General features: G+C 42.7%; 1 protein-coding gene and 1 long non-coding RNA gene across 7 annotated transcripts in view; one reads left to right on the top strand and one right to left on the bottom strand.

Moving 5' to 3' along the window:
- The window catches only part of CACNA1H (calcium voltage-gated channel subunit alpha1 H), a 531346-nt gene that overhangs the window by 94549 nt on the left and 414642 nt on the right, over positions 1 to 22155 (bottom strand). For all 5 annotated transcript variants that reach the window (XM_056533793.1, XM_056533794.1, XM_056533796.1 and 2 more), the window contains 3 exons: positions 5840 to 5991; positions 2059 to 2244; positions 1704 to 1821 (listed from right to left, as the gene is read on the bottom strand). In XM_056533793.1, the coding sequence (XP_056389768.1) occupies positions 1704 to 1821; positions 2059 to 2244; positions 5840 to 5991 (456 nt within the window). The remainder of the gene's footprint in view (positions 1 to 1703; positions 1822 to 2058; positions 2245 to 5839; positions 5992 to 22155) is intronic.
- The window catches only part of LOC130283975 (uncharacterized), a 157098-nt gene that overhangs the window by 132796 nt on the left and 2147 nt on the right, over positions 1 to 22155 (top strand). The window lies entirely within an intron of this gene.

Here is a 22155-nt window from a genome sequence, read left to right as displayed (position 1 = left end):
GAGCAGTATTATAGCAGTTATATTCTTGTACAAGCAGTATTATAGTAGTTATATTCTTGTATATAGGATGCAGTACTTTAGTAGTTATATTCCTGTCTATAGGGAGCAGTATTATAGTAGTTATATTATTGTATATAGGAGCAGTATTATAGTAGTTATATTCTTGTATATAGGAGGCAGTATTATAGTAGTTATATTCTTGTATATAGGAGCAGTATTATAGTAGTTATATTCTTGTATATATAGGAGCAGTATTATAGTAGTTATATTCTTGTATATAGGAGCAGTATTATAGTAGTTAATTTCTTGTATATAGGAGCAGTATTATAGTAGTTATATTCTTGTATATAGGAGCAGTATTATAGTAGTTATATTCTTGTATATAGAAGGCAGTATTATAGTAGTTATATTCTTGTATATAGGAGCAGTATTATAGTAGTTATATTCTTGTATATGGGAGGCAGTATAATAGCAGTTATATTCTTGTACATAGGAGCAGTATTATAGTAATTATATTATTTCAATTGGGGAAAAAAATGAAATAAAGTAGTAATTTAGTAGTAATGTGAATGACTTGCATCAATCCTAAGATCTCTGGCTTCCATCCTTTAACCTTAGATTAATATTTGGTCCTGATTCTCTATGATTCTATGATCTGGCAGGACAAAGGAAGAATCCAATTTGCTCTTCCTTTTGTGTCCGGTTCCTTTCTTACATGTGGGGTGCCGGTGCCAGGCTCAGACTTTCTACCTTCACTTGGAAGCATCAAGGCGATTTCTCTAATGAAGAAGTTAATTAGGCTTTGAGCGGCCACGGTGGAAATATGGCTGCAGTTCTGACAACAGATTGTTCTAAATCCTCTTCAAAAAGATTCACATGAATGCAGAAATTCTTGATGATTCTCTCCACGGAGCACTGGGCGGGAGCCTGCAACGATTCCTTTACTTTGTGGCCAAAGCAAATCAATGAATAAATCCTAATTCTGGGATTAATAATCTTGGATGTGAACCCAATGATTAAAGCTTGGAAGAACCTGTGAGATATTATCCAGATATAACACAGTAACATTTCATAGTCGGATATTTTCTTCCTTTTTCAAGACCATGTACGTTTTCACATTCTGGTGTTGAGAGAGGTAAGTGAACCCGAAAGCATAGATGGTATGAAGACCCTTCTAGTGCTGCTCAATGCTACCAGACCTCTTACCTCTTGGGATGATTGGTTCCTATTTCCTTTCTATGGTTCATAAGTTAATTTCCTCTGTCCGTGTTGGTAGGACCTATGTAGATCGGATTCCTGAACCAGTTCTTAGCCAACTAGGCCTTCTCCCTCATGCTGATAGAAGCTACATGGTCTGGATACTCTAGAGGTGGTTATTATGGTATGTTTTACACAACAGAAAACCACATGTTATCGTCCGGGGAACTGGATAATACACAATACCTACTAAGTCAATGGGCCACCAAGTAATGAATGGCAGTATTTCTACTGCTGCCATTTGGAAGAGTGTACTATAGACAAGCCAACTCAGATTTTAGATAAACATCTTCGTATCTAGGGATACAATGCCTAAAAACCGCAGCATTTACCACGGGATTGCCATACGACGTGGCTATAGCAACCACTGCTCTGTTTTTCTACTGCACTATTGATCAGATTTTGGTAGATGTGGAAAAAATTATGCAAGATGTGGTTGTTATTACCTGGAAAACTGTCACAATGGCCCAAAGAAGGGAATCAAAGTTCTTTCTGTCTGTGATGGTGTCTCCATTGTCTGTCCTCAACGTAAACTTACAACCAAAGAGATGCATGCCAAGAATGCTAAAAGGGACAAAGAACATAATAGTGTTAGCCAATCCATGGACTGATGTTTATAGGAAAGGGTAAGTAGGTGGTTGGAGAACCTTAAAGACCCTAATCATCAAATTAAGTCAACATCCTCAATAGTATTATATGAAAATTACAAGTTATGTCTTTCTATGGATGACGGCAAGTTATATTATAGAAGCGGAGATGGCACTGACGGGCAATACTGATGTAGCAGAAATGAACCAGTACCTGAAGATAAAGATGAAGAGCATGAGAAGCATGCAGAACGTGGCCACATTGTCCATGGTCTTCATCAGGACCACCAGTTGGCGGCGCAGAGCTGGCATGAAGCGGACCAGCTTCAACACGCGAAGCAGCCGGAATGTTCTGAGCACAGACAGACCCCCATCTGACTGGCCGATGATCTCCCAAACACTGAATGATGGGAAAGCAGTATAGCGGTAAGTGTCTCCATCAATGTCACATGGCAACCTACAGGCAATTCACTAAGTCACAACTTAACACTATGCAGAGAGAGAGGATATGGTGGGCGGCATGAGATGAGGCAACAGCAGAAGCTTCTGGACTGGTAACATCTTATACATATCATCCTGTTACATACTGAAAATGATGACTGAGCATAGCAAGCACCTATAACTAAGGAGCGTGAAATGGCACTGTACTCGTATATAGTCTCCAGTAATACAACACTTACAGGTGAGCCAAAACTGAGGAACCCCGATTAGGTGAAATGTTTTTACTGTATTAACAATGGTAGCTTTAAACATGGCGGAGAAGTAGGTTAGTTGGCACTATTTATCTACTATTTATTGGCAATGATCAGGTCAATGTAAAGGAGTACTCCACTTGCCAGCGTTTGGGACTAAGTGTTCCAAACGCTGTTTTCGTGCTGTGGGGGCCGGCCACCCCCCTCGTGTTGTCACGGTCATGCCACCTCAATGCAAGTCTATGGGAGGGGGCGTGAAGACCACCATGCCCCCTCCCATAGACTTGCATTGAGGGGGTGTGGCCGTGATGTCAAGAGGGGGCCGGGCCAGCCCCTGCAGTGCGAAAACAGCGTTTAGAACAATTACTTCCAAGCGCTGGCCAGTGGAGTACCCCTTTAAAGGATAGGGGATAAGATGTCTGATCGCGGGGGTCCCGCAGTTGGGGACCCCCGCGTTCTACCATGCGGCACCCACCTGTAACGGCTTCCGGAACTGCTCGAGGCCCTCAGGCTAATACCATCACAACCACGGGAACGGAAGATCGTGATGTCACGACTCCGCCCCATGTGACGTCACACCCCGCCCCCTCAATGCAAGTCTATGGGAGGGGGTGTGACAGCTGTTCCGGAAGCTGTTACAGGTGGGTGCCGCATGGTAGAATGCGGGGGTCCCCAGTGGACGGGACCCCCGCGATCAGACATCTTATCACCTATCCTTTGGATAGGGGATAAGATGTCTAGGGGCGGAGTACCCGTTTAAGCATATATCGGTGCTTCCTTAGTTTTGACTCCCTATCTACAATAATATATCTTTTACACGTTCAAGGCATCAAATATATTCTGTAAAAAAAATATATGGATGAAAACTTTTCAAAAGACAAATGTTTGCTTCGTGAAATTACATTTCATGAATATATTGTCTGACAGAATTAATGGGTGGTGGCGCTGTTGCACTAGGGCCTATGAACGATGCAACCTTGTTTGAGTGGTGAGAAGTGGTACTGCAGCTGACAAAAAAAAACCTAAAAACTCTTTTGAACTGAAAAAAATATATATACTTTATATAATTCTGTTAATGGACTAGCTGAAATGATTCCTTTAATAGTATTTTAAGAAGCAAAATTCATCCCAGATGCTTTGGGCTATTACCTTTAAGGGTCACAAGGTTATGGGTCAGTAGTCTCACAGGTTATCTTCATCTCTGCATATGAGTGCCAGTCTGAGCAAACCCGCCACCCCCTGCCACCCCGATTTGATCGCTCATGATCAACATAACACACATACTGAGTGCCAAATCCTACGTGGGACTGTCTGAATTTCCTAACAAGGGAATCAATTGGAGAAGCCAATTTCATTCAGAAGTTGTATGTCATTAAATAATCAGTGAGTAGTATCTGGTTCAGTCGCGGAAAATGAGTATTGACTTTCCCGGGAGAGACAATCTTTTTAGCGAGTTGAGGAGTCAATGTGGCAGAAGAAGAAAGTTAGGAAAATGTCATTCGGTGTAATAATGCCGGTGGATCTGTTCTTGTGACTTTCTTCTACAAATATTGGACATAATTATATTCTTAGTGAGAGTAGACTCCTTAGATCTTCAATGGATTTTTTACATTTTTTATTTATACAGTGCAGTATAGGCTATTATTAGAGAATAAAGGTCTTGTATATGCCTTGTGCTTACCTGTTTTAGCTGATGTGGCAGTCATTTTAGCCAAACTGATTTGAAGTTCCATACTGAAAAGATTTCCTAATGCTGCCTACATTTCCCCTGAATCCTCTGGCTTGGCAGAGAGAGGGTATGAAGTCCCATCACTACACCTGGTCATCTAATCAGGCTGATAGTGCTGGAGATGACCCAGGTGAACTGATTAGACTCATAAGTAGGTTGGGGATGAATGTCAGATCACAGGGGGTCCGACCACTTGGACCCCCGCAATCCCCCGACTGGCGCCTCATCTCTCCTCCTGAATGGGGCTTGTCGACCACCGCACAAAGCGATGGCTGTCACGCCCCCCAATGCATCTCAGTGGGAGAGCCGGGGCACTGCACTTGGAAATCTCCGACTCTCCCATAGAACTTCAAGGAGGGAGGAGGTCGACCTTCACTACTGGAGGTGGTCGACACAGCCCATTCAGGAGGCCAGCCGCGGGCCGATCAGGAGATTGCGGGAGGTCTCAGCCATCAGACCCCACCAGCGATCTGACACTTATCCCCTATCCTTAGAATAGGGGTTATGGTTTTCTACCTTGGATATCTCAAGCAATGTGTAAATACAGCCTCGGGGGAAATAGTATAACTACTATATATCCTGATCCCATAGAGATAGCAGCTGTATACAGATAGAGCTGAAGGAGAGGTGTATAACTACTATATGTCCTGATCTCATAGAGATAGCAGCAGTATACAGATAGATCTGAAGGGGAGGTGTATAACCACTATATATCTTGATCCCATTGAGATAGCATCAGTATAAAGATAGATCTGGAGGGGAGGTGTATAACTACTATATATTCTGATCTCATAGAGATAGCAGCAGTATACAGATAGAGCTGGAGGGGAGTTGTATAACTTCTACATATCCTGATCCTATAGAGATAGCAGCAGCAGTATACAGATAGAGCTGAAGGGGAGGTGTATAACTACTATATGTCCTGATCTCATAGAGATAGCAGCAGTATACAGATAGAGCTGGAGGGGAGGTGTATAACTACCATATGTCCTGATCTCATAGAGATAGCAGATGCAGAATTACAAATCTGGGTAGGGAGGAGAGAGGTCTGGGAGCTGCTATGAGATAATCTGATGCATGATATAGGCAAAAAAAACTAAACCTTGGAGTGCTTCTTTAAAGGGGTACTCTGCTGCAAGACATCTTATCCTTTGGATAGGGGATAAGATGTCTGATCGCGGGTGTCCCGCCGCTGACGTCCCCTGCAATCTCCCGCAGCCAACAAATGGCGGGTTCCAGTGGCAGTAGTAGTGACGTCACAGCGTGCCCCTCGTGAGGTTATGGCCACGCCCCCTCCATTCATGTCTGTGGGAGGGGGGTGTGACCGCCATCACACCCCCTCCCATAGACATGAATGTTGACGTCACGAGGGGCGTTTCTGTGATGTCACCATCACAGCCGCCCGCTTCAAGAGTTCTGAACAAAATGTTCAGAACGCTGGGGCACAGGAGTACCCCATTAAAGGAGCATGTATTTGGGTTGAAGTGGGTGTAGGATTTTAAGGGCAGCTCTACCTGGTGAGAAACTGATAAATCACCAAATCTGGATTACCAGAAGCAAAAACAAATAATCACCTGATGACGACAATAATTCCATCAAAGATGTTGTACGGATTCTTAATGTATCCAAAGATCCCAAAAGCGAGGAGTTTGAGGAGCATCTCCAGGGCGAACATGCTGGTGAAGACGATGTTACTGATCTCCAGGGCGTTGGTCAGCTCCTCCGGCTGAAGAGACAAAGTACGATGGTTACAATGTATCCATATACTGTACAGCTATAATACACAGCCGCCAATACAAGAGTCACTATACACAGGGACGTGCACAGACATTTTAGGGGGCAGGGGCTGAACTGAAAAAAGGCACTTCCCATAAATATGTATATAAATGTCCAAATAATAATGCCAGACTGCCCAGGGCACTTATAGGAGTAACATCAAAAGGGCAGGGGATCAAGCCCCCATTCTAGTCACCTGTGCACGTCCCAGACCATACAGCAGAACGTAAAAGGTTAAAGGGGAACTCTGGTGGAATTAATTTTTTTTTTTATGAACTGGTGACAGAAAGTTAAACAGATTTGTAAATTACTTCTATTAAAAAATCTTAATCCTTTCAGTACTTTTTAGCAGCTGTATGCTACAGAGGAAATTCTTTACTTTTTTAATTTCTTTTTTGTCTTGTCCACAGTGCTCTCTGCTGACACCTCTGTCCATGTCAGGAACTGTCCAGAGCAGGAGAAAATCCCCATAGCAAACCTATGCTGCTCTGGACAGTTCCTGGTATGGACAGAGGTGTCAGCAGAGAGTACTGTGGACAAGACAAAAAAAGAAATTCAAAAAGTAAAAAATTTCCTCTGTAGCATACAGCTGCTAAAAAGTACTGGAAGGATAAAGATTTTTTAATAGAAGTAATTTACAAATCTGTTTAACTTTCTGGCACCAGGAAAAAGTTTTCCACTAGAGTACCCCTTTAATGAGCCGAAATAAAGGGAGGGGCTGCTCTTGTATTAAAGGGGTACTCCATTGGAAAACATTTTTTTTTTTAAATCAACGGATGCCAGAAAGTTAAACAGATTTGTGAATTACATCTATTTAAAAAATTTAATCCTTCCAGTACTTAGCAGCGGCTGTATACTTCACAGGAATTTCTTTTCTTTTTTGAATTTCCTTTCTGTCTGACCACAGCGCTCTCTGCTGACACCTCTGTCCATTTTAGGAACTGTCCAAAGCAGGATCGGTTTTCTATGGGGATTTGCTCCAACTATGGACAGTTCCTAAAATGGAAAGAGGTGTCAGCAGAGAGCACTGTGGTCAGACAGAAAGGACATTCAAAAAGAAAAGAACTTCCTGTGGAGTATACAGAAGCTGATAAGTACTGAAAGGATTAAGATTTTTAAATACAGGCAATTTACAAATCTGTTTAACTTTCTGGCACCAGTTGATTAAAAAAATTATAATAATAATAATATTTTCCAGTGGAGTACCCCTTTAAATGAACAGCCATGGCAAAATAAAAGCTTAGATACATGGTTCAGCAAGTTTTCCACATGATAGATTTAGATACTCTGCTCAATAGACCAGCGTTCCCCAACCATAGTGCCTCCAGCTGTGGCGAAACTACAACTTCCAACATGCCCGGACAGCCAAAGGCTGTTCGGGCATGCTGGGAGTTGTAGTTTTGCCACAGCTGGAAGTACCATGGTTGGAGAAACCCTGCAATAGACAGTATCAGGCCATGCTATACTTGGATACACTTCTCAGCAGATATCATGAACCATGATACGCTTAGATACATGGCTCAGCAAACAGTGTCACATATAATGGGCTTAGATACTCTTTTCACTACTAATAGTGTTCCTGAAGTTTATCATGCGATTCCCTGAGGTTGTATCACATTTATAGGTTTAGATACACTGACTAAGAGTATTATATATGAAAGACTTAGATACACCAGTGAAACGGAAGATAGTATCCCGCATGAGGAGTTAAATACACTGGTTCAAAATATCACATTCATTAGGCTTAGATACAGCAGCTGACAGACAGTATTACACATGAGAGGCTTAGATACAGTATTTTAGATCACAAACATAACATGTTTAGATATATCCGCAAATTTGCAGACAGGATGAAACCTAATAGGCTTGGATACACTTGTTCAGAACATCACACGATAGGTGTAGGTACACCAGTGAATCAAAGTATCACACAAGGGGCTTAGATACACTCATTCAGAGTATCACATATGATGGTTTACATACACTGACTTAGCAGACGCTACCACACCTGTTAGGTGTAGATACACTGGCTCAGCTGACTGTATCACACATGACAGGCTTAGATACTGCAGCTCAGCAGATATGTATTACATATGGTACAGTTAAATACTTTGGCTCAGCTGACTATTTCACACATGACAGTCTTAGATACACCAGATCATCAGACGGTATCACAAATTATAGGATCAAACATACATGTGGGGCTTAGATACATTAGGTTGAAATATCACACAGTAGTTTAAATTACACCAGCTCAGCAGATAGCATGACACATGGTGAGCTTAGATACGTTGGGTTAAAGTACCACATGATAGGTAAAAATATAATAGCTTAGCAAATAGTTTCACACATGGGGGGCTTAGATACTTTGGGTTAGAGTACCACACAACAGGTTAAAACACACCAGCTCAGCAGGTAGTTCCAATCACAGGGCCTAGATACATTGGGTTAAAGTACCACATGATAGGTAAAAATACACCACCTCAGCAGAAAGTTGTACATATGAGGGGCTTAGATACATTGGGTAAGAGTGCAACACCATAGGTTAAAATACGCCAGCTTAGATATGTTGGGATGGGGTACCACGCAACAGGTAAAATAAACCAGCTCGGCAGATCACTTTACACCTAGATACGTTCAGTAAGAGCAGGGGTCTCAAACTCCCGGCCCGCGAAACGAAATTTTGCGCCTCGCACCAGGGATCTGGAATTTGTATCACCCGACGCCCGGGACATTCAGTTCCGGACACCGGACAGGTGATTTCTTCAGGTATTTAGCCCTGCTTCGGCAAGTAGCGCTAAATGCCGGAAGACTTCACACACTTCGGCAAACATTGCTACATGGGATCCGGTGCATATATGATGCGTCACTAGCCCCGTCACTAAACTGCTACTTACATCTGCCTGCGGGGACTTCCTGGTGGAGGTGCACACGGTGAGTGACGTCATCGCAAGTGCTGTGCAGGGACGCTGATGTCCTGCGCAGCACGTGCGATGACGTCACTTATAGCGCGCACCTCCGCAAGGAAGTCCCCTCAGGCAGATGTAATTAACGCTGTCCAGGTGGGGAATCGGTGCTAAGGCTACCTAATGTGAGGAATCTGTTCTAAGGCTACCTAATGTGAGGAATCTGTGCTACGGTTACCTAATGTGAGGAATCTGTGCTACGGCTATCTAATGTGAGGAATCTGTGCTAAGGCTACCTAATGTGGGGAAACTGTGCTAAGGCTACCTAATGTGGGGAATCTGTGTTACAGCTACCTGATGTGAGGTAACTGTGCTGCGCTACCTAATGTGGGGAATCTGTGCTAAGGCTACCTAATGTAAGGAAACTGTGCTGCGCTACCTAATGTGGGGAAACTGTGCTAAGGCTACCTAATGTGGGGAATCTGTTCTACGGCTACCTAATGTGAGGAAACTGTGCTGCGCTACCTAATGTGGGGAAACTGTGCTAAGGCTAACTAATGTGAGGAATCTGTGCTAAGGCTATCTAATGTGGGGAAACTGTGCTAAGGCTACCTAATGTGGGGAATATGTGCTACGGCTACCTAATGTGAGGAAACTGTGCTGCGCTACCTAATGTGGGGAATCTGTGATAAGGCTACCTAATGTAAGGAAACTGTGCTGCTCTACCTAATGTGGGGAATCTGTGCTAAGGCTACCTAATGTGAGGAAACTGTGCTGCGCTACCTAATGTGGGGAATCTGTGCTAAGGCTATCTAATATGGGGAATCTGTCCTAAGGCTATCTAATGTGGGGAAACTGTGCTGCGCTACCTAATGTGGGGAAACTGTGCTTCGCTACCTAATGTGGGGAATCTGTGCTGCGCTACCTAATTTGGGGAATCTGCGCTAAAGCTACCTAATGTGGGGAAACTGTGCTTAGGCTACCTAATGTGGGGAATCTGTGCTAAGGCTACCTGATGTGGGGAATCTACGCTAAGGCTACCTAATGTGGGGAAACTGTGTTAAAGAAGAACTACGGGATTGAAAAATGTATCCCCTATCCTAAGGATAGGGGGTAAGTTGTAGATCGCGGGGGTCCGACCGCTGGGGCCCCCTACGATCTCCCGTATGGGGCCCCGGCTCTCTGGTTAGAGAGGGTGTGTTGACCACCGCACGAAGCAGTGGCCGACATGCCCCCTCCATACACTGCTATGGGAGAGCCAGAAATTGCCGAAGGCAGCGCTTCGGCTCTCCCATAGCAGTAAGTGGAGGGCGCGTGTCAGCCGCCGCCTCGTGCAGTGGTCGACACTCGCTCTCTATGCAGAGAGCCGGGGCCCCGTACGGGAGATCGTGGGGGGGCCCAGCGGTCGGACCCCCCGCGATCTGAAATTTATCCCCTATTCTTAGGATAGGGGATAAAATGTTAAATCCCGTAGTTCTCCTTTAAGGCTATTTTAATGTGGGGAAACTGTGTTAAGGCTACTTAATGTGGGAAAACTGTGTTAAGGCTACCTAATGTGAGGAAACTGTGCTGTGCTACCTAATGTGGGGAATCTGTGCTAAGGCTACCTAATGTGGGGAAACTGTGCTAAGGCTACCTAATGTGGGGAATCTGTGCTAAGGCTACCTAATGTGGGGAATCTGTGCTAAGGCTACCTAATGTGGGGAAACTGTGCTGCGCTACCTAATGTGGGGAATCTGTGCTAAGGCTACCTAATGTGGGGAATCTGTGCTAAGGCTACCTAATGTGGGGAAACTGCTTAGGCTACCTAATGTAGGGAATCTGTGCTAAGGCTACCTAATGTGGGGAATCTGTGTTAAGGCTACCTAATGTAGGGAATCTGTGCTAAGGCTACCTAATGTGGGGAATCTGTGCTAAGGCTACCTAATGTGGGGAAACTGCTTAGGCTACCTAATGTAGGGAATCTGTGCTAAGGCTACCTAATGTGGGGAAACTGTGCTGCGCTGCTGATGCATGATGGGGGTACTACTGCTGGTGGATGATGGGGGTGCTACTGCTGGTAGGGGGTGTTTCTAGTGGATGATGAGGGGTGCATGAAGGGGGCATTATATGTGAGGGGCGCATGATGGGGGCATTATATGTGAGGGGGCACATGCGGCCTAGCCTCACCCAGCCGCTACCTCCAGTGGCCCCCAAATAATTTGAATTTGAGACCCCTGAGTAAGAGTATCATAGGATAGGTTAAAATTACGCCAGCACAACAGACGCACATGCAACAAACAGGATGCGACATAATAATAAATACCAGGGGAAAAAAGCAATCGGGTAAGAAAGCAACATAGACTTACAACCCGATTTTCTAAGTAAATGAGGGCCACAGTCTGCAATACATCGCCATTGGCACTTGTTGGAGAATGATGATGATATTTACTGCTGCCCTTCCTAGTGGTTGCCAGATTGCAACTCCCAGCATGCCCAGACAGCCAAAGGCTGTCCGGGCATGCTGGGAGTTGTAGTTTTGCAACATCTGGAGGGTCACAGTTTGGAGACCACTATTACAGTGGTGCCAAACGGTGGCCCTCCAGATGTTGCCAAACTAATACTCTCAGCATGCCTAGACTGCTCAGGCATGCTGGGAGTTGTAGTTCTGTAACATCTGTCCCTTCAGATTTTGCAATTTTCATGAAAATTTTTAAAATTGCTGCTCTACTCTGAAGCCCTCTAATTTTTTCTAAAAGTAAAAATATGTCTATTTTATGATGCCAACATAAAGTGGACATATTGTATTTGTGAATCAATATAAAATTTCTTTGGAATATCAATTTTCCTTACAAGCAGAGAGCTTCAAAGTTAGAAAGGAATAGAAAGGATGCAAGTAACGAAGAAAATTTACCACTAAAATAAAGTAGAATATGTCACGAAAAAACAATCTAAGAATCAGAATAATTGGTAAAAGCATCTTAGAGTTATTAACGCTTAAAGTGACGGTGGTCAGAATTGCGAAAAAGGGCTCAGTCCTTAATGTGAAAAAGGGCTCAGTCCTTAAGGGGTTAAAGTTCCCCCCCCCTCTGGGGAACTAATCATGTGACCCGCGGGTGCTGCTCTGTTTCTCTAAACCTCTGTTTGTGATTGTGCCTGTATGTCAATTGCACCCGCTTTGCTTAATAAAGAACCCGTGGATTTGAGTGAGTAGCCAACCGTTCGATTTCCACTGTGTGGACAGTGGGTAAGTTTACTACACGATAGGTAAAAAATAAACCTTCTCAGCAGATAGTGTCACACATGTGGGACTTCGATACATTGGGTTAGACTACCCCACGATAGGTAAAAACAAGTCAGCTCTGCAGATAGTTTCACACATGATGGGCTTAGATACATGAGGGGCTTAGATACATTGGGTTACAGTGCAAAACCATAGGTTAAAATACACCAGCTAAGCAGGTAGTTTTGTCAAGGATGGCTTCTGGTTAGGCCTTAAAATGTGCGTGACTGCTGCTGTATACTGCTGAGTGTCGACACAAGAAATATACACCAGACATAAAGTTGGTATAAATCTCTTTCTCAGCAGGAAGCTCAGGAGCCGTCCCCAGGAGTTCTCAGAGTTCTGTTTATTACACAGAAGTACATTAGTTTTTACATTTGACAAAAAGGGAAGGTTAGAGATCACGTCAAAATCATCATGTTATATTTTGATTGATAATTTGAATGTTGCGTCTGTATATATTAGCATATTAAGCATTGGTTTCTTGGCCATAGTTTACTTATGCTGCCCTCTCACTTTTCTACCGGAAAATTCTGGATATATCTCTGCCCTTCTACATAGTCTATATCTCTTCAAATATTTTGTCTTCCAAGTTTAAGTCTCTTCTTATTTCACTTCTTCTGGCCTCATCCTAAGGTCTTCATCTTCTTGGTTAGCAAGTTAGCAAGCTGAAATGTCTCATAAGGAAAAATGTGGGGGGCTTAGATATGTTGGGAGTACCACGCAACAGGTAAAAATATACCAGTTCAGCAGATAGCTTGATGGGTTTAGATACACTAATTCAGAATAACACATGATAGGGTAAACTAGACCAACTGAGCAGACAAGATCCCACATCGTGTAGCACCGACATATGCCAGAACCCTGTACACAGATTGTAGTCAGTCATATCCTGGTACTGTATATGGCTCAGAATGGTGCCTCCTATGTGTAAATCAGTATTTCCCAACCAGTGTGCCTCCAGTTGTTGCCAAACTACAACTCCCAGCATGCCCGGACAGCCAAAGCCTGTCCGGGCATGCTGGAAGTTGTAGTTTGGCAACAGCTGGAGGCACACTGGTTGGGAAACACTGGTTTAATTTTTGTTGCAGCCCTAATTTCACCTTTTTTCTCATATGACCTTCACGGGGTAGATAAAAATTTAGTATAAATTCTGTCCAGCCCCCCATATAGTGCGGAGAGCACTGCAGAGATCACTGGAGCCAGTCATAAAGAAGACACTTTACATAACTCAGCCGACCCTTTTTTCTTCCTTTTTTTTGGCACGGAGCGAATTTTCCTTATGATCTGATTATTCAAGTCTTTTCAGCCTGCGACTCGTCCTCTATCAAGGAGCGAAGTCTGCTGGAGTGTGAAGGAGCTAATTAGATGCCCAGTGGTTTGGCTGCGTTTCAGTGTGACGGCTGCAGTATGGATACGGCCTGGTCCGTGTGCTTGGCGGGAAGCCACGAACATTCAGTAGCTATTACAAATACAGGGTATATATATATATATATATGTTGGGTGCAGGCGAGAGATGGATTCATACTTGCCAGCTGGCCAGTGGCTGCCATATGCCTGAATATTTACTGGCACGCATAAAAAAAAATGAAAAAAAAAATTTGAAAAGAGATTTCCGACAGTAACAAAAGAAGTCAACCTGAGCAAAATTTTGGATCCCTCCTAATTTTACAATGGTGCATTGACTGCACATTACATAGGCGAGAACCTTGGTTTAAAATGTTATATCTATGCCGAGATATGGGCACTTAAAGTTACAGGCCTGAAGCCTGAGGCTGCACTACTGAGAGACTCTGATGAGAGACATGTCTTCTTCCGTTCTTACTTCTGCTGTGTTGTCATGGAGGCCTTAAACGGATCCAAATAACTTTATACATCATCGATGTGCCCAGAAGTAAACAGATATTTATTCGCGTCAGGAAATTTGTTGATTTCAATGTAAATGGAGAGTTTGTGTGGATCCAGATCTCCAGATACATCCTCGATAAATACACATATAACTGTTTATGTCAGGTTATTTGTTGATTTCAATGTAGATGGAGACTTTGTGTGGATCCAAATCACAAGATTGTGCCCATTGATGGGCCCATAAATACACACATAACTGTGTAAAGGGATACTCCGCTGCTTGACATGTTATCCCCTATCCAAAGGATTGGGAATAGCATGCCTGATCTCTGCCACGGCATCCCAGTCATCCGGTTCAGAGTAAACTCTGTGCCGGATGACTGGCGATCACAACCGCCACGCCCCCTCCATTCATGTAATTGAATAAATGTAGGGCGCGTGGCGTTGTCACAATCACGGAAGCCCCAGGCCGGACCCCCATGTGATCAGACATGTTATCCCCTATCCTTTGGATAGGGGATAACATGTCTAGGCGTGGAGTTCCCTTTAATCCAGGTTAGATGTATATATTGATGTATACGTTAATTTAAATCCACACAAGATCTTAATATAAACCCCAAACCAAACGCCTTACACATACTCTTCTCATTTATGTCATGTGCTGTTGTTATGGGAACCACGTGTGGATCCAAACCACCAAATACATCATAGATATACCCGTCAAAAATATACACATAACTGTTTAAGCCAGGTAAGATGTAGATAGTAATGTAGCTGGTGATTTGGATCCATTCATGTTTTCCATGTAAACAATGAACCAGGATGTGATGACTGGTTCTGCCAGAACCTGTAGAGTTAATGCTTTCTAGCCCTGTTGTTTATTATGGTTGCTGGGACTACGCCTCTGTGCACCTGGGTGTGGTTCAGCTTGCTGAGCCAATTGGAATCCTCCTGCTAGCAGCTCAGGGATATATTAGGGACTCTTTCTCAGTCATGCCTTGCCTGTGAAAGTTCTTGTAACTGCAACTAGCAATCTCTGTACTTATACTATCATATCTGGTTCTGTGACTTTTTGGCTTGGCTTTTGACCACTCTTTGGCTCCCTGTTATTGTACTCTGTTCCCTCTTGGCTTTGTCTCGGCTCGTTGACTGCGCATTCAGGGTGTGTGTGTATGTGTAGGTTTAGTTCTGATAGTTTTGCTTGCCTCCAGCTGTTTCCCGACCTTTGTCAGTTTTTGTAGTTTATTCTTTTGAACTGAGAATGTCCCTCACTTATTTAGGAAGGGACCGGAACTGTGGTTGTGGACCCGCTGTCTAGGGAGGGTACGCAAGTAGCCAGGGATAGAAGGAGTGGGCGAGATCAGGGCTGTCCAGTACATGTTCAAGTTAGATTTGGATCCACACAAGGTCTCTGCGTAACCATTAAACCAAAAAACTGACATGTCCTCCTCTCACTTCTGTCAAGTGGTGCTGTGTTGCCATGAAGAACACGTGTGGATCCAAATGACCACATACATCATGGATGTACTCAAATACACAAGTAGCTGTTTAGGTAAGATGCAGATACTGATATTAATATAGATAATGATTTGGATCCACACATGATCTCCACAGAACCACCAAACAAAAAGTCTGACAGGTCCTCTTCTCACTTCGGTCAAGTACTGTGTTGATCCAAATCACCAAATACATCATCAATGTACCCATAAAAAACACACATAACTATTTAAGCCAGATAAGATGTAGATATTGATGTAGATTTTTATTTGGATCCACACAAGATCTTTATATTACCACCAATTCAAAGGTCTGACCCACCCACTTCTTATTTATGTCATGTGCTGTTGTCATGGGCACCATGTATGGATCCAACTCACCAAATACATCATAGATGTACCCATAAAATACACAAACAACTGTTTAAGCCAGATAAGGCTTCATTCACACTACTGTTGTGTCTCGCCAAGAACGGCCGTCAAACTCTTTTTTTTTTTAAGTTTCACAACATTCATTTTGACGGGGAGGAACGGGCAAAAAGGGGTCCTGATAGACCCCATTATAGTCAATGGGGTCCGTGGGGAGCTGCTATTTTTCAGCGAGAATAGCGGGAGAAAAAGATGGTGCAAGCAGTATTTTTTCTCCTGCTATTCTCCCCGGTGGTCCCGATGGCCGTCACACTAGGATGTAGATATTGATGTAGGTGGTGATTATGCCCCACGTCTCACTTCTGTCCAGTACAGTGTTGTCATAGAGAACTTAAAGGCATAAAATTGAATATCAAAGCAGATTTATGAGCCAATCATAATTTTTATACACAACATTGACAACGACTTTAATGGTGTATCACTACTATAATGCCTAGGACTCCTTGTGTAGAAGGAATGGGTCAGCCTGTTTATGGGGGCACTCTGATGGCCTATGAGGCACTTTAGTTATTGTCATGTGGGTGTGGTCAATACTCATGGGTGGGATTCATATAGGAAAAAGAAATGTATCTCAAGTTTCCCTGAAGATGGTTCTTGTGTGATGCCATTAGTGGTTGTCAGCCATGACCTCTACTTCATGTAGAACAGTGGTCTCCAAAGTGTAGACCTCCAAATTTTACATAATTACAACTCCCAGCATACCCGGACAGCCAATGGCTGTCCGGGCATGCTGGGAATTGTAGTTTTGCAACATATGAAAGTCCATAGTTTGGAGACTACTGATGTACAATAACATGTTCTGAATAGAATACAATTTGACTCACGTGGACTATATTATTTTAGTGGTAAATTCTCCTTGATTGACTTAAAGGAACAAGATAAACTGCCCAATGGTTGTTTGTACATAGGTTCTGAAGATGAGGCGGGTTTCCCACTCAAATTTCCGATATGGGAGGTTTTTGATTAATAATATAATTTATTGTAAAAAGGTCATCTGACACGTTTCTAGGTTGCACCGGACTCTTCCTCAGATCGTGCTTACAGTCCAGTGCAGACTAGAAATGCATCGAATGACCTTTTTACAATAAATATTATTATTATTCAACAAGCTCCAATGTTGAAGAATTAAAGGGGTACTCCGGTGGAAAAAAAAAATGTCAAATCAACTGGTGCCAGAAAGTTACAAATATTTGTAAATTACTTCTATTAAAGAATCTTAATCCTTCCAGTACTTATCACCTGCTGTATGCTCCACAGGAAGTTGTGTAGTTCTTTTCTGTCTGACCACAGTGCTCTCTGCTGACACCCATTGCAAACCTCTTGGGACAGTTCCTGATATGGACAGAGGTGGCAGCAGAGAGCAATGTGGTCAGACTGGAAAGAACTATACAACTTTCTCTTGAGCATACAGCAGCTGATAAGTACTGGAAGGGTTAAGATTTTTAGATAGAAGTAATCCAGTGGAGCACCCTTTTAAATGGGAGAATGTTCAGACCCTATTTTTGAACAATTACTGGGTTGTTTGTCTTGTTCCTGTATTTCGTACCGCTCCAAGCCTTTGGAGATCAGGTGGATCATAGGCTGATGACCCGATTCTGTTTTGACTCCTACTTAGAGTTTTACCCCCAGAGTGCAATACCCTCTTGTACACTAGGAGGCACATTATACCTTTTTTTTTTTGTCTGTTATCTGATTGATTTAAAGGCACCAGTTCCTATTTAATGCTCAATGTGTGACCTGAATGTCCTCTGTCTTGCAGAAAAATCTGTTAACCAACATATTAAACTCCAAATTGCAGAGACTGTATTGTAATTCACTGGTGGAATCCGGAGCAGAGAGAAAAAAGACATTAAAATAAAATGTGTCTCCAGGGGAACGTTCTGTTACATGCATATGCTGTTTAGCGCCACTATCTATAATTGGGGCTTCTCAGGAAGATAAAGCACGTGTTTCCTTTTTAATTCGACAAGGATTAAGGAATGTAACGTAATTAAAGCAAAGCTAAATGTTAATCACTCACTGGCTGGGCCAACAAGAAGAAAAAACAACACTCAAAAGATATATAACAAAAATAGTAAAAACCATTCTATACAAACAGATGTATAATGTCTTCACCATTAGCATAAGTATTATAGTGGTTATATGCCTTAACATAGGGGGCAGTATTGTAGTAGTTACAGTCTTGACCGTAAATGTTGGCACCCCTGAAATTGTTCCAGAAAATGAAGTATTTCTCACAGAAAAGGATTGCAGTAACACATGTTTTGCTATACACATGTTTATTCCCTTTGTGTGTATTGGAACTAAACCAAAAAAGGAAGGAAAAAAGCAAATTGGACATAATGTCACCAAACTCCAAAAATGGGCTGTACAAAATTATTGTCACCCCAAATTGTGGAAAAATAAGATTGTTTCAAGCATGTGATGCTCCTTTAAACTGACCTGGGGCAAGTAACAGGTGTGGGTAATATGAAAATCACACCTGAAAGCAGATAAAAAGGAGAGAAGTGCACTTAGTCTTTGCATTGTGTGTCTGTGTGTGCCACACTAAGCATGGACAACAGAAAGAGGAGAAGAAAACTGTCTGAGGACCTGAGAACCAAAATTGTGGAGAAATATCAACAATCTCAAGCTTACAAGTCCATCTCCAGAGATCTAGATTTGCTGTTGTCCCCCCATGGCACTGTAGGTAATCTCCCTGGGCGTGGACAGAAGAGAAAAGTTTATGAAAGGTGTCAACGCAGGATAATACGAATGGTGGATAAGCAGCCCCAAACAAGTTCCAAAGATATTCAAGCTGTCATGCAGGCTCATGGAGCATCAGTGTCAGAGTGAACTATCCGTTGACATTTAATTAAAGGGAAACACTATGGAGGAGACCCAGGAGGACCCCACTATGGAGGAGACCCAGGAGGACCCCACTATGGAGGAGACCCAGGAGGACCCCACTGCTGACACAGAGACATAAAAAAGCAAGACTACATTTTGCCATAATGAACTTGAGTAAGCCAAAATCCTTCTGGAAAACAGTCTTGTGGACAGATGAGACCAAGATAGAGCTTTTTGGTAAAGCACATCATTCTACTGTTTACCGAAAACGGAATGAGGCCTACAAAGAAAAGAGCACAGTACCTGCAGTGAAATATGGTGGAGGTCAGTGATGTTTTGGGTTGTTTTGCTGCCTCTGGCACTGGGGGCCTTGAATGTGTACAAGGCATCATGAAATCTGAGAATTACCAATGGGTTTTGGGTCGCACTGTACAGCCCAGTGTCAGAAAGCTGGGTTTGCGTCCGAGATCTTGTGTCTTCCATCAGGACAATGTCAGAAAGCACCCAGAAATGGATGACAACAAAGCGCTGGAGAGTTCTGAAGTGGCAGCAATGAGTTGAACACCTGCAGAGAGATCTTAAAATTGCTGTTGGGAAAAGGCGCCTTCCAATAAGAGAGACCTGCAGAAGTTTGCAAAGGAAGAGTCCAATATATCGGCTGAGAGGTGTAAGAAGCTTATTGATGGTTATAGTAAGCAACTGATTTCAGTTATTTTTTCCAAAGTGTGTGCAACCAAATATTAAGTTAAGGGTGCCAATAATTTTGTCCAACCCATTTTTGGAGTTTGGTGACATTATGTCCAGTTTGGGTTTTTTCCTTACTTTTTACACACAAAGGGAATAAACATGCGTATAGTAAAACGTGTTACTGCAATCCTTTTCTGTGAGAAATACTTCATTTTCTAGAAAAACTTCAGGGGTGCCAACATTTACGGCCATGACTGTATATTCTTGTATATATGGGGCAGTATTATAGAAGTTATATTCTTGTATATAAGAGGCAGTATTATAGAAGTTATATTCTTGTATATATAGGAGCAATATTATAGTAGTTATATTCTTGTATATAGGAGGCAGTATTATAGTAGTTATATTCTTGTATATAGGGGCAGTATTATAGTAGTTATATTCTTGTATATAGGAGGCAGTATAATAGTAGTTATATTCTTGTATATAGGAGGCAGTATTATAGTAGTTATATTCTTTTATATAGGAGGCAATATTATAGTAGTTATATTCTTGTATATAGGAGCAGTATTATAGTAGCTATATTCTTGTATATAGGAGCAGTATTATAGTAGTTATATTCTTGTATATAGGAGCAGTATTATAGTAGTTATATTCTTGTATATAGGAGCAGTATTATAGTAGTTATATTCTTGTATATAGGAGGCAGTATTATAGAAGTTATATTCTTGTATATTGTTACGCCGAGCGCTCCGGGTCCCTGCTCCTCCCCGGAGCGCTCACGGCGTCTCTCTCCCTGCAGCGCCCCGGTCGGTCCCGCTGACCGGGAGCGCTGCACTGACATGGCCGTCGGGGATGCGATTCGCACAGCGGGACGCGCCCGCTCGCGAATCGCACCCCAAGTCACTTACCCGTCCCGGTCCCCTGCTGTCATGTGCTGGCGCGCGCGGCTCCGCTCTCTAGGGCGCGCGCGCGCCAGCTCTCTGAGACTTAAAGGGCCAGTGCACCAATGATTGGTACCTGGCCCAATTAGCTTAATTGGCTTCCACCTGCTCCCTGGCTATATCTGCTCACTGCCCCTGCACTCCCTTGCCGGATCTTGTTGCCATTGTGCCAGTGAAAGCGTTTCCTTGTGTGTTCCTAGCCTGTGTTCCAGACCTCCTGCCGTTGCCCCTGACTACGATCCTTGCTGCCTGCCCCGACCTTCTGCTACGTCCGACCTTGCTCTTGTCTACTCCCTTGTACCGTGCCTATCTTCAGCAGTCAGAGAGGTTGAGCCGTTGCTGGTGGATACGACCTGGTTGCTACTGCCGCAGCAAGACCATCCCGCTTTGCGGCGGGCTCTGGTGAACACCAGTAGCCTCTTAGAACCGGTCCACCAGCACGGTCCACGCCAATCCCTCGCTGACACAGAGGATCCACTACCTGTAAGCCGAATCGTAACATATATATAGGAGCAATATTATAGTAGTTATATTCTTGTATATAGGAGGCAGTATTATAGTAGTTATATTCTTGTATATAGGGGCAGTATTATAGTAGTTATATTCTTGTATATAGGAGGCAGTATAATAGTAGTTATATTCTTGTATATAGGAGGCAGTATTATAGTAGTTATATTCTTTTATATAGGAGGCAATATTATAGTAGTTATATTCCTGTATATAGGAGCAGTATTATAGTAGTTATATTCTTTTATATAGGAGCAGTATTATAGTAGTTATATTCTTGTATATAGGAGCAGTATTATAGTAGCTATATTCTTGTATATAGGAGCAGTATTATAGTAGTTATGTTCTTGTATATAGCAGCAGCATTATAGTAGTTATATTCTTGTACATAGGGGCAGTATTATAGTAGTCATATTCCTGTATAAAGGAGCAGTATTATAGTAGTTATTTCTTTTCAATAGAAGAATAGTGAAGAGACGGTACACTCACCACGTTAGCGTAGAAAAATGACTTTAATCTTGCAGTCAGCAGCAGTTCTCGACACAACAAGACAGAGGGGGGCGCTCCGGGGGGCACTCCCCCCCCCCCCTCTGTCTTGTTGTGTCGAGAACTGCTGCTGACTGCAAGATTAAAGTCATTTTTCTACGCTAACGTGGTGAGTGTACAGTCTCTTCACTATTCTTCTATTGAAATGAATGGACACTGTTGCTTCTGTGACGTATAGACTCCCATGGCGTACACACATCCATCTATTGAGGTGTAGCCAGGCAATATATAGTTGTATTTTGCATCTCGGATAGGTAGTGCCTGGTCCCTTTCTACAAACTGTCTTATTATAGTAGTTATATTCTTGTATATAGGAGCAGTTTTATAGTTTTATATTCTTTAACATAAGGGTAGTATTATATTAGATACATTCTAGTATATAGGAGCAGCATTATAGTAGTTATATTCTTGGAGGCAGTATTATAGTATTTGTATTCTTGTATATAGGGGGCAGTATTATAGTAGTTATATTCGTGTACATAGGAGCATCATTATAGAGGTTATATTCTTATGTATATGAGCAGTATTATAGTAGTTATATTCTTGTATATTGGAGCAGTATTGTAGTTATATTCTTTTATATAGGAGCAGTATTATAGTAGTTATATTCTTGTATATAGGAGGCAGTATTATAGTAGTTATATTCTTGTATATAGGGGC

This window comes from Hyla sarda, chromosome 8 (genome assembly GCF_029499605.1).
Source record: "Hyla sarda isolate aHylSar1 chromosome 8, aHylSar1.hap1, whole genome shotgun sequence".
NCBI classification, from domain to species: domain Eukaryota; kingdom Metazoa; phylum Chordata; class Amphibia; order Anura; family Hylidae; genus Hyla; species Hyla sarda.
The sequence above is the reverse complement of the archived record's forward strand: the minus strand, read 5'-3'. Positions and strand labels throughout refer to the sequence as shown.